We start from the raw sequence: 20,110 nt of genomic DNA on the forward strand, positions 1-20,110 counted from the left end.
AAATTCTTTAAGTCTAGATTCTTAGAAAATATTAAATGGTCATTCAATCATTCTAAACATCTCTAATGGATATAACACACTATTAACATTGTTCATCTTGCAAATAGGAGCACAATAGTTATAAATATAAAAAGATTTTTCAAAACATATTTTCTTTCTTAAAATGACCAAGAGTGTTTTTTTTTTCAAGGTACGCATTCGACATATCTTGGTTGGATGTGTAATTTTACAGCAAGAGAAGAATAATTGGCAAACAAGTCAACTGGAACAAGAACAGATACAGCTTTTGCACAGGTTAGAATTTAGTTATCAAAGAAATTAACATAATATTTGCATCAAATTCATTGTCAATACATTAACAGATTAAACCTTATCTGAGTTACTTAGAATTTTAAATCTATTAAAAAAAGTATAACCACTGCTTTCCAATTTTTAAGAGAACTGCAAATATTAACATATTAAACCCTCATACTTAAAACTTTTAACTTACAAACCACCCCTGCTAAAAAAACTGAATTGTAACACGTCAACATACCATTCATGTATATGTCATAGAAATATGAATTTACCATTTCCCCTTGAGCAAGCTCTTTAGAGTGCAGTACATGTCTCTCTAAAATTTAACATAAATGAGTATGATGTAATTTTTATAAGATGATAACATTTTCTTCTTTTGTAAGATTTTTGCTAGTATATCGTAGAAGAGTATTGACATTAAATTAAAGATGAAATTTAGTTTTGAAAGTGCGTGAAAAATGCTTGATTGTGGGGTAACGGTATATGCGTGATTTTGCATTAGAAATAAGAAATGGTATATGCGTTACATTTAATAACGTGATTGTGGTTGAAGTGGTTATATAATTTTGTTTAATCGAATTTTGCGCGCTTTGATAGTCGTGCGCTTAAACCTAACAGCCGTTGTTGGCATTGGAAAGTTAAATAATGCAAATTTACATTGCGAGGAAAATATCATGCCAAATCAATTTTTAACTAACCAACTATCAGAAACAGAAATAGTTTAACAAAACCGGATTTAAAGATATATAACATGTACATTAATTTTATTTGCGCCCTAAATAAGTTTTTTGCTTATATTCACATATTGTAAAGAAGTCATATAAAGATTCGAAGTAATATAAAGAAAAAAAAAGCGTTTACAATTATGATTATAAGAGAGTAAAAACACTTTCTATGCAAGTTTCTACTCATATCTGTTCTTAGAATGGAAGTTTTTAAGCTTAAATTATTGTAGTTTTCTTAAAAAAACATTTTTATTTTATATATTTTAAACCGTAGTCCCTTATTTTTAATGTAACAAATATTTGAAAAGAATTCAAATTTCTGGTTGGGTAAAATTATAAATAAATTTTACGTTTATATCAAATTTAAGAATCAGAAAAGAAAATATTTTCATTCACCCTCTTCTGCCATAAATATTGTTCCTGCTAGATTTCAAATTAAATTTACCCCATATATTTAAGATCGATCAATCGAGACGATTAAAGAAAACTTGCTCTTTTAAATTTCTAATTTGAATTTCCAAATTTTCAAAGAATATTCCCATTGTTCCGTAATAATGCTAAACTTGACGTCAAAGTATAAATCAAACTGTTTTTTCAACCTCCCTTACTTATGCAGCAATATACCATTATTATCTGCATGTGGAGCATATACATTTCAGTTGATTCGATATGCGAGAGCATGCTCTACGTACGAACAATTTCTAGAACGAGGTAAAATATTGACAAGTAAGTTGATGAGCCTAAAAATATCAGCAGTCTCGTTTTAAGTCATCATTTCGTAAGTTCTATGATCGATACAATGACCTTATCAGCAAATACAATATATCATTGAAATAAATGCTAACTGACGTTTTTCATACTAATTGTTAGTCCATTATTTATACACTGAATTGACGACGGATTTTTGCGTTATTTCCCGGTCACAACTAGGAGCATACAGCGGGGGTGACCGGTCAGCAAGGGATTCTCACTCCTCCATTGCACCTGATCCCACATCTGATGTTTCGGAGGTCCATGTTTACTCTGCTTCTATTTGGACACAGACTACCAATTATTTTGCTATACATTCCTTTATAATATGAAAAATAATTTTAAAAATTACACCGCGCAGTACAGTTAAGGTGCACAATGGAAATATTCACTATATTTTTTTATTTAAAAATGTTTTCGTAATTGAGATAGCGATTGTTTTTAGTACATTATTTATATCGGATAATTGCAATTATGATAAATAACTACATATCGGGCACGACTATATTTTATATTTAGACTAGTCTCGTGATACGGCAGTCCCACGATTTTAGCACATTGACTTGCAGTATTCATGTTACATATAAATATCACTAGTGCACGGGCACAACCAATTAAAATTTCCAAGTTTAGTATATATATTTTTAACACGCATTGTAGTTTCTAAAAGTGCTGCAATTCTGTCTAAATTATGCAATTTCATTGTTAAAATAATATTTGTATGACCGAATGCTATTTTTTTTGGCTGGTCAGCGGCATGAAATATTGATATAATTAAATTGTTTTTAAGATTCATCAGGATCGCAACATTTTCAGATACCTTAATAGTTCTAGAGTTGAATTTTAAAATTTAAGATCCATAGAGTGTATGCCCTTGCACAAGATTGATTTATTAAGACCCCCACATTACTCTCCGATATGCTTTCATACAAGTATACGGCAGTGTCAATAAAATACGTAATGTACAGAAAATATATTAATAAAATAGTGAAGAAGACATAGAATTCAAGTTATTAGCCCATGTAATATCTGTAAATAATATATTTTATTTATTAAGAGAATACATATTTTGTTGAGAAAATATTACTTGATCTGTCTCTCACTGCATTCATTCTACGTCACATTGTAAGAAATTACGTCATCTTGACAAGTGTTTTGCGATCAGTGACTTCTTCATAACTTGTTATGTGGGATTTGACTAACGACAAAACAACACTCTTTAGTAAGTTTTTATGTAATTTGATGATTTCTTACTGGTTTAATTAGCAAGTCAACTCATTTTGTGGTATTTTAAAGAAATCTTGTATGACGTATATTTTGTATGACGTCATAGTCAAGTTTTTCCGTACAAATTAGGCTCCGCGTCCAGATAAATGAGGGTCCACTGTATTCTTGTATAAATACTACTTGGAAAGGACACGTCTTCCCGTAGTGCTGTCAAAAAAGGGGGGAGTAAATGGACTGTGAAACGTATGTGTGGCTCCTTCGGTTGACAGCTACACTGAAATTATATTGATCTTATTTCATAATGTATACTGTATAAATATATTTTTTTAAAATAATTATACTTTAATTTTTTTCTATATAATTTATAACATCCTGTGTGATGTCATAGGGACAACAATATCAGTGTTTAGAAGGAGCTAAGTCAGGACCCCATCCCTGGCAGTTGCCTTATTTTTATAGTAATGTTAGTTTATATGTTGCTTAAATTAGGTCTGGGAAATAAAATTGTTTAAAAAAAAACAAAAAAAAAACTTACCTGAAACTTGGCACAGAGTAAGATTAATTCAAGTCCAAAAAATTTTCAAGCTCTAAGCAACATTCATAGTCTGCAAGTTCTTTTATGGCATCGCAATTAGCCCCTTCCCTGCTTTTTTCACTCTCTCTCTTAGGGGAAAGGGTAAATATTGGCGTCTTTACACACTTCATACTATGCGCTTAAATGCAAAATTTCACAAATCATCAATTTCATATTTTTTTTCAAACCCTCTTATTTCCATCGATGCCCAAAATTAGCATCATTCCACCCCATAAGCACCCCACAGAATTTAAAAAAAAACTTCTATTTTTAAACAGGAACTTTTTGATTGACCAATGAAATAGGGGCAAAATTAGTAGTCTGTAACCATTTTTTTGGTCTTAGATATTGAATACTTTTCGTTATGTTCATATCCTTCTGTAACCTTTTAGAAAATTTCAACCAATTTTGGTACATAGCATGTCATGAATGATAAGTACATGTATCCGATTATTTCCATTCTATATATAATGTTAGTTTTTTTTTAATTTTCACAAGAACATTTTCTCATCATGCACTGCGGATCATGAGCTGTATACATGATGCTGATAATCGGAATAATCTAAAAAAGAATCGAGATGATGGGAGATTTGTGGAATATCTACTTGGAGATCCAATTATCCATTCTGGACGACTCCTTTTAAACCATGGATATCTAAAAGATGCCATCAAAACAGAAAACAACACATTCTTGGAAAATGAAGTTGTAAAAGATGTTTTAAATGGAATGTGGTATGGAAAAGACAGACTGACAATAAGTCGAGTAAGTTTTATAGATGATTGGTATTATACAATGCCGCACAACTTAAATAAAATGGATATAACACATATATAAATATTTGATATTCCATAGCTGGGAACACATAATGTTTTTGAAAATTAAGTTAGAACATCATTAACAGGGATTCAAACAAAAAAAATATGTCTGAAAGTATATACTAGTGCTCTGTTTAAGAAAAGTCCAAATAGTATCTTATACATACATTGTAATTATAGAATTTGTAATGGATAATTTTGTTAATAATGCAGCTACTAGTATATATTTGCGTGTGGTTTTTATCACAGAGATAGAGAGAGAGAGAGAGAGAGAGAGAGAGAGAGAGAGAGAGAGAGAGAGAGAGAGGATATTAATTCAGTTAATGTCAAGTTCATTTTTTTTTATCATCAGGCGATTATGTTTCTTTGCCTGTCTCTTTTCCATTTTGTACTTCTCCCCATTCTGATGATTACAATGGAAAACAAGCCTTTTCAAAAGTAAGTATAGTAATTTATTTTCTCGAAAATTGGATATAAATATTTTCTTTTTCTTTAAAACAGAGATTTGCACGATACCATCTATGTTTTAAAGCCGTAATAATTATAATATACAATGTGTTATATCTCCCAAGTAAATGTATATTTCACATCTCTAATAATTGATTTACAGACTTTATAAACTTTACAACACCCCCTTCATGAAAGTAGCCAATAACTTGGTGAGATGTTTTATTTGATTTTACTCTTTTTTTACAAGACAGAAACTAACTGTTATGCTAGAAAATGAATAATATAATTAAATATTTAACAATATTATATAAATATTAACATGGTAGAATTACTAGTATGAGGAATTACAAGTATTTCAAGAGATATAGAAGACAGTGTTTCATATTCTTTTTTTTTTTGAAAGAATAATCCTAGTAAACATTTTTGAAGATTCTGCAGTCAGTAATAATGAGACGTGTACGCTACATAATACATGTAATCTCATCCTTTAAATATGAAATGGTTTGTTTTGTAAAAGGTTACTTAATGTCATTGTTCTTTCGGGTTATTACCTAAGGTTGGATTGTTTTGTCTCCTTGTGGGTTACGCTTATATGCTACTGTGCAGCCACGAAGAAAACATTTCATATGCTGACCTTTTTCTCATTGTTCTGATGGGAAGTTTCTTAATTGATGAAACCAAGCAGGTATTCTGTTTATGTAACCCCTTAATTTGATACCTTTTTAATGGGTACATAAGTAATTGTGCCTGTAGCTGAATGATCATTCGACCAAACTTATACTTCAAATACGATAAGATATGCAAAATATATAAGCATATTTTACCTAGTTACTGTTTCAAACGAAAACTGTGTAGCAATTTTAACTACAATTGATAATTTTTTTTTAGATTTTCATTGCCATATGGAGAAAGAAATTTAAAGAATACATAAAAAGTCCGTGGAATATACTGGACTGGCTCTCGATGACGATGTTTGCTTGTGGGATGCTACTGAAGTTTGGAAACGGATTGAATTATTACAACGCCTCCAAGATCCTCCTTGTGCTAGCTTTCATCTTTCTAAGCATTCGAGTGTTTAACTTGTTCTGTATTTCTGAGCTTCTTGGGCCAAAACTTGTTATCATACAGAAAATGGTAAATCTTTTAATACGTGTATATATAAAATATATAAAGTATACTTAAAAATAAAAATAAAAGACATTTATTATTAATATCATTTAAAAACTAAATTTAAAAAACTTATAATAGTTGTTTCCAGAGTAAAGATTTTTAGGACATTAATTTGTTTTATCCTATCTTTGAATTTTCAAGGCAAATATTTGATACCAAAAAAGTTTTCAATAAACATCGAATACTCAGATTAACTTAAGTTAATACTTTGCCAAGGAAGGTGTTGAATAAATGAGGATAATATGTTTATGATATATTTCAGTTTATAGACACCTTTTCCTTTATGGCTATTATGACAGTCATCACAATGTGTTACAATGTGTCGTACTACGCTATATTGTATTACGGAAACTCGGATTTCAGCTTTGACACATTGGAAAAAGTAACTCGAAACGGTTATTGGATGCTTTTTGGAGAGTTAAACTTAGATGGAGATAGACGTATGTATTTTGACAAATTAATATCGAAAAAAATAGTATATAAAATATAAAATTGTATGTTAATAAGTTTTCATTTTTATACTTTTATCAGGAGATAAATACTAGTTTGTCATGGGATCAAATCACATAAACCCTTCGAATTTTTTTAGCAAGTTTGATCACATGCAAACCTATATTTGAAAAAAACGTTGTCTAATTACTACTATTTATGTTTATATCTTATTTAAAACAAATTCTTTGATAATATAGTTTTTCAGCCAAGATTTAATTTTTTAAACTTCATACCGTAAAACGAGATCATGTGGTACAATACTTATTTTAGTGTCTTTGGCTTAAGAGCCCCCGAACGCTTAAATTTATAGTGCGCTAACGGATTTGTAATAAATTGTATTTTTTGTACATGTATATATTCAAAACAGAAGTACGAGTATATGTAAACCGGAGAGCAGTATTACTAAATGTCGTAGGGTCGCTGCGTTTTTGTATGCACACTTGCACTAAATGGTTAAATAAAGGTCAATAAAGCTCTACCAAATTATGATGTAATTAAACTATTTTAAGTTGTTATCTGGTACTTATCATAAGCACCTTTAAAGTCGTGTACTTATATACACGGGAGAGCTACTGTGTTTGCGTGCCTAAGTAACCATAAAAGTCAATCACAAGCGTGGATCAAAGATAAAAAAAAATTACTCCTATATATTTCAAAGACAAACCTTAGCGCAAACATTTATTTGCGCAATGCATTTGCACTCAGGTGTGCACTAAATACGTATGCGCCAAATATTATTGTGTTGACGTGTCAATCCCGTATGACGTCAAATTACAATTTTGTCGATTGTTTATGACCAGGTGATTCATTTAGGGTCAAGTGATAAAAATGTGTGCACACAGACTTAGATGTTCATTGCTCAAATGGTGCTATAATAAGAAAAATATTTGCAATTGTAAATATCAAAATGCATTGATTTTATTTAAGACTACGTCATTATATTTTATAATCGAGACATTTTTAAGTCTTATTTTTGAAGTCTCAGGTGCTTATCATTTTTTTTTTACAATCCGTTGTTTTACGAAAATTTGGGTACAGTCCTTGAATTGTTTTCCCATAAGCAACAAATTTTCTACTCATGGCAATGGCGTTAATTTTTGTTCAGCAGTGAGTGACTCCTCAAATCAAAGCACATAAAGTTATCTTTCCTTTGTTAATATCTTGAGTTTATATGTCTGATTCGTTTTCCAGCAAATTGCATTTGTCTTCACGAACCTCATAAAATAAAAGTAACAGTAAGGGAATTCAAAACTTATTACTTGAAAAAGACGTTAATGGTAATCTACTATAATTCTTATTTCATCAACTTCTTTGTCCATAATTTACCTCGTTTTAGAAAATGTTTATTCGTAGATCACGTTCTTGCTTATCAAATCAACTGATATATATATAATCCGCATGCAGGCGAAAAAGGTATATTACTGCCAGTAATGAAAGTTAACAATAGTAAAGTGAAAGTCATTATTTTGATCATAGAGCTTGGTTATTATATCATCATTAACGTATTTTTAAGTTATATATTCTAATGTGAATCAGATGTGTCAGACTTTGTGGTATCTTTTATTTCAAGATCAACAAGATAAATCGTATCGACATAAGAATGTTAATTAAAAAAGCGTCGTCGATACGTGTAAATGCCGAGCCACGGCATGTGTTTTCTTCTTTTTACGCATAAGATTTTGCACAAAATTTGCATGATAATATGAATTTCAAAAATTAAGGGCATTTATTAAAGCACCATTCTTCTAAAATGTTCATTTGATTTTGAGACAGATAAGCTGATATTCAAATTTCTTATATAGTCACAGAACCTGAGTGCTCGTTTGAAAAAGCGATTTATTCAAATGGAACACTGGAGAGATGTCCTTCATCACTTGGGAGATTTTTGGCACCCTATTTAAAGGCATTATACGGATTGGTAGCTGTGATTTTGATGCTAAATCTATTGATTGCCATGTACAGGTTGTTGTTCGTTTATTTGTATACTAGTTTTGCTCTATCATATGTTTTATTTCAAATCTAGATTAATCATTTTACTTCTGTATAAAAGATTTCACAAGCAGACATTTTCAGCTGAATATATACTGCAAAACAAAAAATCTGTTTAAATTGAATGATTTATTGCAACGCCAAATGTTTCTTTTTTCCCCAAGTATCGTTATGAGTAGGCACAATTGCATACATGTAACTGCTACATCTAGCACTTTACTTTACTGTTATTTTACTCTTTCTGGGAAGTTTTTCAATTGTCAATTTTTTTAAACCATAAAAACAGATGTGTTTTTCTGTATGGTATGCGTAAAAACATACTCATTTAAATATACTGTATTTATAATATTTTAATTCAGTAGATATAAATATACGATATCAAATACATGCATATGTACTTGTAAATAGAAATACATGTATGTTGTTTTTATTTCATGTTTTTTTTTTGTATCAAGCAACACATTCTCCGAGGTGCACGTGAAGTCAAAGTTTTATTGGTCACAGCTTCAGACCGACTTTTTGGAGGAATATAGCATCAAGTCAATATTTCCCTTTCATATGCAATGGATAGCCATTGTTTTCTTTATATTCCATCTTGGTTTCTGGGGATTAAAACATGGTTTTGTCAAACTTCGAGAAAGGAAAGCAATGGACGATGACGAGTCTATCATGAACATAAGTTTGTTGGATAGAGCATACAAAGAGGAGGCCGCTGGCAAATTAAACAGTTCTCCTATGTTTGTCAGAGGTACTTTCTAGTTCTAAAAAAGAAAAATAGCACAAACCTCTCAAAAATAAAATAAAATCGTCCTATGTATATTAGCACATAATTTTTTATCAGAATTTTTATGTATATTTTCTAATTAAACTTTAATAAGGAAATGACTTTTAGGATGATATACTTTCAGTGTTTTTATTTAACACAAATTTTGACATCAGACTAAGAAAAACAAGGAAAGTGGAGGGTTATGCTGCTTTACAGGCTAGACGGTAAAATTTACTTTTTGTGTTATTTACTGTTTGTAGTAATTTTTTTTATGAATATGTACATCAACTTTTCATATAAATTTTAAAGAAAAATTGGACACAATTCTAGACGAGACAAAATATTTGAATAAATGAATATTATCAAAATGATTCAATTGTTATTGAAATACGCAAGATAGACTTGTAGAAGTTTAACAGAAATTCTTATTTATCTTTATTTGTTTCAAAGATAAAAAGTATCTATTAAAGATAAGAAAAACTGGTATAATTTACTTAAATGTCGACATATACTTCATTACTATTTACAGAGAGATGGATATAGCAGAAGAGGATAAAATAACGGTTCTCTCTCTCTCTCTCTCTCTCTTTCTATCTCTCTCTCTCTCTCTCTCTCTCTCAGCCAATGCCATTTTACACTCGTCGTTATACAGATGATATAATAAAAAAAGGGATTTGTTTGCCCGACAATGGCCCAGACTTTTCTTACTAAATTGCAGATCTATAGCTCGTTTGTCTGAAAATGTAGTGGCCAAACAAACAGCTTCAGAGTTGCACATTGTTATCAATTTTGAATACGGACCGACCTCGGTACATATATAGTGACTCTTGTTATTTGTTATACTATTAATTATTTAAAACAACTAAAACCAATCTGAAAATTTTTGACATCAAAGAAAAGATTTCATGAATCGTTCACGCGATAAAATTTATTTCAGTGAAGCATTGAAATGTCATTTATTCGCCGTCGTATTGAGTAAGCAAAATGTATGTGTAATTGTTCAAATTTCTTGCCCAAGGGAGAAATTAACAAACTTTAAAAATTGAAGTATTTGCTCACAGGCTTTTAGATTAAATCTGAATAATTTTTATGAATTTACATGAATATTAAGGTCAATTGGAAAACGTTTACATTTATTTTTACGGAATATTTTTTTTCAATGGATGACACTGAGGTTCTCTAGTTGTTCATTCCATTATTTTATACCGGACCAGTGAGTTGCAGATCTGCTGCTATTTCACACTGTGATCATAAACCGGTGCATCTCTCTGGGTTGGAATAGGAGGGGCAGGTGTGCTTGCAACCAAGTAAAAATATACACAGTGACCGGTTTGGAATTTAATGCTTCTTATCATCAATTTGTCTGGACCAAATAATGTCCAAAGTGAAGCTGAATATCGTCAAATCATAACGTTTTTGTACCTTGGAGCAAGTTGTTTAAGCTCAAAATTAAAGTAGGTGATAATCATAGTCCAGTCATTTATAAATTATGTATTTGCAATGGTTCTCCATGTGGTCTCCAGTATACAGTTTTTTTATATACCTCATGTAGTTCTAGATGAGAAAACAATCGTTTTGATTAAATAGTAATTATTTAATAAAAAGTAAAATCGGCATACTTTCTTTACTCATATTACATGTTCATTGTTCAGTGAAAAGAATCATCCTTTTATCAGGTATTGCGAAAAGAAATTAAAACGATGAAAAGAAATATCATGGAAAATAACCAGAAGGTATAATTATCATATTTATTATAAAGTTTTATTAAATGAGTGTTTTTATTTTCCACTGCTTTTCGAACACATGTTAGACCTTCTTTATTTCAAACTCGCTTTTTTTAAAAAGTTGATGGATGAACTCAAAAAGATCTCTCAAAAACTTGCCCAACAAGGTAAGAAATAGTAATGCTTTGCAAGTCATTCATTTACTAAACTTTACAAGGATAACATAATATAAGCGAGGGGAATTTATTAAAAATGAGGTTTCACAATCATTGTCGATAGGAATGTGCAGCTTTCTGAAATAAATACAGTTAACATGGTCAGAGATTTGCCACAAAGCTCTGTACACTTATGTTTCATTTTTTTCAAGAAATAATCTAGACAAATTCAGGGTCTTGTGGAGAATTTGAAAAGGATCTCAAAGTTGCATTAACAAAGCGCTTTTCAAAATTGAAGAGTTTTTATAAAGCGGACCTATAACTTTTATTGGTACATGATGAGGTAGACTTTATTCATGATGTTTATTGACAATCACAGGGGGAAACGGATATTGTCATGGCGTTATCAAGGGTAAAAATTTAAATATAACTTTTTTACCTCGAGGTAATTTTTTTTTATATCTTCTGTCAATTTTTTTTTGTTGAAAATTAACATTTCAAAGAGCTTTCAAATGTAGATATCTTTTAGAATTTAAAATGATTTTTTTTTTTACAAAATACACGTATATTGAAATTTTAGTAAACTTGACATTATAAAACTATCACAAAATCTTACTTTTGTTTAAACGGTTGCAGATATTGAGTTGATTTCTGGGATGTGGGTGCATCTTTATGAGTAACCGATCAAGTTTGCATTTCTTTCCATTTCCCTGTATTTTGGCTTTTTAAATTTTTTTTTAAAATTGTATTCAAGATCTGGTTGAAGGTGCACTAAATTGACGTTCCAAACAAGAGCGGCATGTTAAAAATTATCCATTTGAAAACTTGCAGTTACAGTGTAGGATTGACGTCATGATGACAAACTATAGAACAAGTTTGATATTTTTTTTAACCCTTAATGATTTGTTTGGACCATGCATGTATGTATGCCTAATGGCATTCAAAAACGTGTTCCTTTGTAAGGCAGATTCAGTTAATTTCAAGACATTTCATTCATAGATAAGTTATTACAGACATGTCCACATTTCTGGAGCCGGTCACGGTAAGGGACATGCATTGCTTTTGTATTTGTTAAAAGCAAGATAGAAAATTAAATTATTTATTTGGAAAGATATTGAACTAATTATGTATTACATTTTTAAAAATTCATTTAAAGTCTTTTTACCGATAATTTAACGAAGCCCAGTCTAATTCGAGTGCAATGATTTGCGCAGCATTTAATTTCATGCATTTATAAGTGAGACAGTACATTTTCCCCAAATAGTGTGTTTTTTATATACATTTATTATATCTGTAACACATAATGGTCTAAAAATTTGATTTTATGATAAAAATTAGAAATAAACGCTGAAATGTCTCTTACAATGTCACCGTTTTCCGATTTCATGGATTTTTAAAGGAATGCATGACGATGAAGAATGACACATGACTTGCTTCAATGTTCAGGACTTTCATGGATATTACACTAAAACTGATGACAAAGTATCAAAAGAAACATACTAGCATTCTAAACATTGCTATTTTTTAGTCCCCAAAATTTATCTGCGCCGATAATTCACATGTGTATCTGCAAAGATATGTATTTATACCAAAATATGGCAATTTTAAAGGGATTGGTCATTGTAAAAAAAACCTTGTAATTAGGACCTAGACTGACCTATATGATTATCTTTTTGAGTTTTTACAATTTGGTAAATTTTTACAATAACTTTCATCTGTATGTACTTGACCGAAAAAGATCTATAAGGCAGAAATAAAAAGAATATTTGGACAAATGAGATAATCTACCACTTTTCCATAGGGTCCATTAGTAAAAATTGGCAACTTTTGTCCCCCCCCCCCCCCCTTAAAAACGGAATGGCAAACATTCGATTTTTTAATTTTCAAACAATAGACACATTAGTAAAACTAATTAACGAACAATTATTATAATCCTTAGGGTAGAAATAAATAGACTGGGCCTTGTTATAAAGGGAACTAAGAAGTATATTTTGTAGGATGGAAGTGATCAATGGTACATGTAGTTAGGTTTTGCAATAACTATGGAACAGGAATATTCCTTACTCTAAAATGTTTATTTCAGTCGCATTATCTTAATGATGAAGGGATACCTATTGTCTTTTTCTTTTCGTTGTTGGCTCATTTACATGTATTCAACCACGATAATTAAATAAAACATCAAAATATAATAATATTTTTACATTAAACTATTTTAATTTTACAAAAGATTTATACAAAAAAACTGCATAAATGACATCAAATAAATGACTGCATCAAAAATCATAGGGGATATTAACATGTATTTGCAATATGAAATTGCGTTAATCAAATAAAACATCAAATCATGATAACAATTTTAATACAGATATACTGAAAGGAAAAAGAAACGCAGGGTAAACTTTTGAGGTGAATTAAATTTATTTGTCTTTTAATTTTTTCAGTATTCCTTTCTAACTTTTAAGATCATCTTTCAAAAAGATTTAACCTAAATCCCATTAAATTTTGTCTAATTATTCATGAGTTATAAAAACTCGTATGACAATACACCCCAAAATTGAAAATTGAAAACTCTCATTATCTTAAAAATTTCTCCCGCGCATATGTCAGAGCCTTATTCCTCTTTGCATGGAATTTATCAGAGTGTGTATCATTCAAACCCTGGCTATAATGGGCATGGGTAACAACGCCAAAAAATTAGTCATACAACGCGCTTCAGTCGCCAGTAAGAGGAATACAACAGTAAGTTGACTGGCTCAAAAAATCAAATTGCGGTATTGTTTTCTTTCATTTTTCGTATGAGTGTAATGATTATAATAGTCTACTGTATAAATGGCGGTTTTTGTGGTAGTAATGTGGCGATTTAAGAGATGGCAGGACGAATAAACCGCCCATAACATAATTCTGTTTCGCCTTAACGTCATCGTCACGGTTGATTGAAAACCATCCCAAGCATTCTCTGACAACGGGTAACAAGTTTTATGGGGGAAATTTTTACAAGAAACTGTTTAGTTACCCGTTGTTGTCATTTTCATTAAATAGGCAATTCGAAAACCAGACCCCACATAACTTCCGTAAACTGTACCAAGATTGCAAGAAATTCATATCGTCTCTAAATATTGAAAAAGGACGTGTATACTTCAGGTGCATCAAATGGTGCAACAAGATTTGTTGACAAACAAGCCTTTATCAAATTGCACGTGTTTTGGGGCATTTTAGCGTTTTCCCTTCGTGACGCCATACGGCTTACGATTGAGAAATTCTGAACACTGATTTTGGTGCATAGTAACGGAATTTCTCATCTGACCAATTTTCGTAATTTTCGGTCATGCGGTCAAAACGTTTTCGAAAATTATGCTACCCTGCTTTTCTTTTTCCTTTCAGTATATAAAGATTTATACAAAGAAAACTGTATGAATGACACTCCAGCATCTGCATACAGATCTTATTAAAAAATCATGCAGGATATTTAATGTCAATATGAAACTGCACATATAAATAATTATGTTTTATATGGTGACGACAAGCACAGCTGTTGTTACACGTATAGCAAATAACGTTCATTCGAATTTCGTAAGTTGATAAAAAGAAAGTCAACTGTTACGAATAATGTTTAGTCATGCAATCAAACTGCAAAGATAACTAACACAATATCACGATCTTTTTGCAGAGGAATCACCAAAAAGACGAAGCAGGTTGAGTTCTTCTCGGCAATCAAAGAGCAGCACTTCCTCTAGTTCTGAAGGTAAGATGTGTAAAGAGCAGCACTTCCTCTAGTTCTGAAGGTAAGATGTGTAAAGAGCAGCACTTCCTCTAGTTCTGAAGGTAAGATGTGTAAAAAGCAGCACTTCCTCTAGTTCTGAAGGTAAGATGTGTAAAAAGCAGCACTTCCTCTAGTTCTGAAGGTAAGATGTGTAAAATAATTTATTGTTGATTAAACAATTCATTCATGGTACAAATAATGATATTTACACAGCTTTACTTAGAAGGCTGAACTAATGAATTAAAATGCGTAATCGGTAACTCTAATTATAAATTATAAGTGAACAAAATTGATACCACTACAAGTTTTCGTAGTAAACGCAGTTGATCTAAGATATTCTATGTAAGACTTTATTTCTTCTCTTTGCAGATTCAGATAAGGAAGATTTGAAAATCAAAACCTGATTTTTTTTCATTTCAACAGACTTCAAATTCACAAAACCTTTGATTTTGATGTTTAACAATTAAATACAGCGCTTATCTTTTACTCATACTGTGTTACGCATGTATCTTTTTACTGTTTAATTTTTTGCATATAATGCATACAGATTTTATGTGTAGTTTATAATTATTTAATGCCATCAAAATGTGTAGAAGTAGATCATTTTGAAAACAGATATGTTTTTAATGATAATTATTATATAAATTACAATTGTTTTATGCTATGTAGTAGAGGAAATTAATTTACTAATATTTTTGATGTCTCGTTTAAAGACATTATTTCGTAAGTTATATGTTTGTCCTTTTTTTGTTATTTACATAATTTTTCAAAGTATTACAGTAAAGGTATGTAACTTAAAGCATTTTAAGTCTTTGCATCGGTCAAAAAAGTTCTACAGTGAAGTTTCATGTTAATCAAAGTATCAAAGTACTTCTCCTGTTGATTCCCGATCATGACAAGGAGCACACGGCGGGAGTGACCGATCGGCAGGAGATGCTCATTCCTCCATGGCACCTGACCCCACCTCCGATGTTTTGGAGATCCGTGTTTGCTCTTCTGCTATTTTGTATCTTTATGGACTTTTGATATTGAATACTGTTAGTTATCTCCATGGTTCATTATAGCTAACTATTGTAATTTTTTGTAAGGGGATATTCATTCTGTTATCATTCCAAGGATGAGATGAAGATGATAATATTTTTTGTCAAATAAGTACTTTAAAAGGTATCAGACAGTATTTAGCTTGTAAACCAACAATACTTAACCTTCTTTAATTACAAGATGTACATGTATTTATGGGAATTGCAATATATTTCATGTATTTTACAAAAACCAAAATGTAAATTTATGAACTTTATTATTCATATTCATTGGAGTAATTAACATTGTGAAGGAAACGAATGAAGATCGATTTAATTGTTAAACAATTATAGGATTTTAGTCTTTTGAAAAGATTTGAAAGATTTTATGCCAGCAAGTCTTAATATTATCATTCATTTGTCAGATTTTACATTCAAATAAGCATTTTTACAATAAACACCTTAGTTTCCAGATTGCCATCAATTTTGTTACAGGTAGCAGTCAGCCATTCAAGGGCTATATACATAATGAAATAACGAAATGTAATTATTTCAATTTGAAATTAATACATTCATGTACCATAGAAAGGCATGTCATTCTAATGTAAAAACTAACAAAGTATAATCGTATATAGTGTATACATGGAGTTTTTTTTGCTAGAGATACTAGAAATAACTTTGAAAATGCGGGCAAAAATATTCATCATACAGTTACATATATTGCCATGAGGTGTTATAAATGTATTTTACAGTTAGTAAGCGTAGACTTCAGTAATCGCATTTCTAAATAACCTTGTTAATGTGCAAGACACATAGTGTTGTTTTTGACTTAGCGGGTTTCTATACGCCAAACCGCTAACAGGAAAAGGCAGTGAAATCTAATACGTTTACAATATTCATAATTTCTTTATTTAGAGAACATTTATCAACACCAGAAAATAACAATTAATTATTTATTTTTTTAGTGAGTATATGTTGTGGCAATATTTGTGGGTTGCAAATCTATCTGTGTCATACTCATTTCAGTAAATATTGATGTATCTTCTATAAAAGATGTCAACCTCTGCCACAAAACAATGCAATTCCCAATAGCTCAAAATCTAGACTAAATGAAAACCATAATTTTACGTTAAATATAAATAATACTTAGTTTAAATATCTGTTGGGTTGAGTTGGCCCATAAGGCAAATAGCTGCAAATGAGTCAAAGTTTGCAATCACCTAATAAGGAGCATCAAGTTAACTGACCCACGACAATACTCTATCCTCCAAGTTATTTCCTCCTGGATAGATTGTTCCTAAATTTAGACAAAATATTATAGACCCCCCCTCTGCATTGTGTTAAGAAAAACAGAATCTCCAAGGTCATACAGATAAACACCATTTTTCACAAAAAATGAAATATAGACCGCAGGAGTTTTGGATATTAGAATTAGCACCCTCTAGAACTATTTAAGCGAATCCGAGCTCTTTCCGTTGCTTTATCGTTTTGGGATGATTCTTATTAGATTATGGAAAGGAAGTTAGACCATATACATTTGTCATTTGGAAAAAAATATGTACAAATCCTACAGCTGTGACCTCGCTTACTGAAGTTTACGACATTATTGAATCCTCTTTTGAAGACTTAGCTGTACTTTGATCTTGGTAATCGTTTAAATATTTCGATAAATGGTCAACTTTAATATGATTTTTTCTTAGGGCCCATATTTCTTTTAGGTCTACATTGTTGGTGTTTTATAGTACCGCTGGCACCTGGGTATCGAAAGGGGTTTTGAAAATACATTTTATGATTATATGTAGATAGTCACATACCTGTTTGTTAAAGAATATAATGTTGGTAAATCATTTGTAGTGCGATACCTGCCCAGTTGAGATGAAATGGATAGCGACAGCCTGCGTGCATGAACATAAACTATTTAATGTTTAGAGTCTATACCCGCCCAGTAAATTAATGGGATAACATTTATTCTTATATACTGTCCATTTATTTCAGCATATTTAGAATTGAACATGTTATCTTTGATGCTCTAGGAGACATTTGACGACAACAAACTTTTGACAGAATCAATCATGTGTGGTGTCTCAAGCACCACATTGCCACACAAACTACCTGATGTTTCTAAGTACAAGTTATTCCACCATCTTAATTCTTTGTTGTAAATTTTGTGGTTCTGTAGCTAGCAGGGGTAACTCTCTAGGATTTTCCTCACTAGCTGCAACAGGATCCCTGGCTATGCTTTTTCTTTGTGAAGTGCCTCTTTCTAATGTTTGTAAAGTAACTGAATCATCTTCACCAGATATCATCCCACTGGATCATGCAGCATAGAAACTTACTAGGCAATATATAATAAATTTAAGAATTATTATATCTTGTTTTCTTTGCTATGGGTTTTGCCATCAATTTTATAAACTCGTGAGCTAAATATGGGAGGAAATTAATCATAACTTTTTTTGATATTCTTAATGATAAATTACAAAATCAGTGAATTGTATACATCTTAGGAGCAAGCTATTTTAGTGCGCTTCCATGTTCTTATGCACTAAATGACAATCCAAAAACAGCGTGTGTTTAAACATAAAATTATTTTTCATAAATGAAATGTATACAATAACAATATCAATCATAATTTACATTTTTACTAGGGATGTTAATAGCATGACAAAGCGAGTGTGAGGCAGGCGTTTATTTAACATTAAGTATTTTAAGAAAAAATCATCTCATTTACATGTCCAGGAAGTAATATGACTGCATTGATTATTGTCTGTTGAACCGTGAACGTTAAATTGAGGAAGTGCAGTATAACCACAAAGGTACCACTCCCTATATAAGTATACATACCTACAAAGGAAATAGTCCTAACATAAAGAGGTAAAATAATTGTGCAAAAAGTCTTTTCAACTCAGGTTTGAAAATAAGTAAACATACTGTATATCTAAAGATTGCTTACCCTCTATTAAAATAGACAACAGTAAGTTTATTTTTGTATAAAAGTCTTCAAAAGAAGTCGATAAAATTCTGGTACATGATCGCGATTTCTCAAAGAGCGATATATGGTAAGTGTCTCAATTGGCCCCTTAAAATGAATATATTAATTTTACTTTATATTAAGCTTTAATTTGTACAGCTATATATGCAACCTTTATTGGTCATTTTCATTTTGATCAAAATGCCATAGTTCTAGAAATATGACATAATAAAAATCACGTTTTCCCGCCATTTTAGCATATTTTGTATAAAACTGCGTATTTTCAAGCAGTTTTTCTTCCAGAAAATATAAAGCGCATATTTATATTTTTACCAAAGATGTATCTATCCAATACTAATTAGTGACAGAAAAATTATGCATGTTCTACACTGCGCTCTATGTTTCCCATAAGAAAAAAAAGCATCAAGAAAAAGGCATAATTTTGGCTTTTTTGTTAGATAGCAAGAAAATAGCATTATTTCTCATGTCATTTACAGCTAGTGATTGCATATAGATGTGAAAAATATAATGGAAATATTTCTAATATAATCTCTTCTACAAAATAAATATCAATGAAACATATCTGAATGTCATTCTAAAATGTTGATTTTTAGGGGGCCAAAATTGGCTCTTATCATATATACTACTTTAAGATCACGCTATAAGAAAAAAAAATAGCATGATAAGGCACAGTAATAATGCTTATTATCCATTTAAAACAACACAAATCAGAAGCAAAGCAATCATGGACTTTTGAAGTCATCAGAGGTGGGATCAGGAGCCATTAAGGAGCCAGCATCTTCCTTTGATATGTCATACCCGCCGTGTGATCCCTGTTCATCAGAGGAGCAAACTCTTGCATATGGTAAAATTATAGACATAAACCCTATATAAATGTGCCACTGAAATAAGGGAAATTGACGTTAGAAAAGTAAAAGTCATCATTCATCATAAAGTGTATTAATATACTTCCTAGTATATTATCTAAATATAAAACATATGTGTCACACTCTATATCAGTATTCAAACCTCAGTCGGAAATATCGAGTTGACATAAGAATTAATGGAAGTACCGATTTTTAATAATAAATAAATCTTAATTCGATATACATGCTATTTGAAGGTTTGATTACTTATTATTTGAAAAAATTTCCCATGATTTGCTGAATAATTCACTGTTAAAAACTTAACACTCAATTCTTACAAAAATATCACCACCATTAAACAT

The 20,110-nt window shown here is 30.7% G+C and overlaps 1 protein-coding gene across 1 annotated transcript in view; it reads left to right on the plus strand.

Annotated features, from left to right (window-relative positions):
- Positions 1 to 15,479, plus strand: part of LOC134237685 (transient-receptor-potential-like protein) — a 31,071-nt gene extending 15,592 nt beyond the window's left edge. The window contains exons 12-26 of the mRNA XM_062719826.1: positions 191 to 294; positions 4,072 to 4,336; positions 4,742 to 4,827; positions 5,000 to 5,048; positions 5,396 to 5,524; positions 5,728 to 5,973; positions 6,272 to 6,449; positions 8,304 to 8,463; positions 8,946 to 9,238; positions 9,399 to 9,480; positions 9,786 to 9,819; positions 10,933 to 10,989; positions 11,102 to 11,147; positions 14,803 to 14,877; positions 15,265 to 15,479. Coding sequence (XP_062575810.1) covers positions 191 to 294; positions 4,072 to 4,336; positions 4,742 to 4,827; positions 5,000 to 5,048; positions 5,396 to 5,524; positions 5,728 to 5,973; positions 6,272 to 6,449; positions 8,304 to 8,463; positions 8,946 to 9,238; positions 9,399 to 9,480; positions 9,786 to 9,819; positions 10,933 to 10,989; positions 11,102 to 11,147; positions 14,803 to 14,877; positions 15,265 to 15,299 — 1,839 coding nt within the window. The 3' untranslated portion in view covers positions 15,300 to 15,479. The remainder of the gene's footprint in view (positions 1 to 190; positions 295 to 4,071; positions 4,337 to 4,741; positions 4,828 to 4,999; positions 5,049 to 5,395; positions 5,525 to 5,727; positions 5,974 to 6,271; positions 6,450 to 8,303; positions 8,464 to 8,945; positions 9,239 to 9,398; positions 9,481 to 9,785; positions 9,820 to 10,932; positions 10,990 to 11,101; positions 11,148 to 14,802; positions 14,878 to 15,264) is intronic.
- The last annotated feature ends 4,631 nt before the right edge of the window (positions 15,480 to 20,110 follow it).

The sequence above is a fragment of the Saccostrea cucullata genome, unplaced genomic scaffold (assembly GCF_032062105.1).
Source record: "Saccostrea cucullata isolate Sc308-1 unplaced genomic scaffold, CSIRO_AGI_Scuc_v1 ctg2862, whole genome shotgun sequence".
NCBI classification, from domain to species: Eukaryota; Metazoa; Mollusca; class Bivalvia; order Ostreida; family Ostreidae; genus Saccostrea; species Saccostrea cuccullata.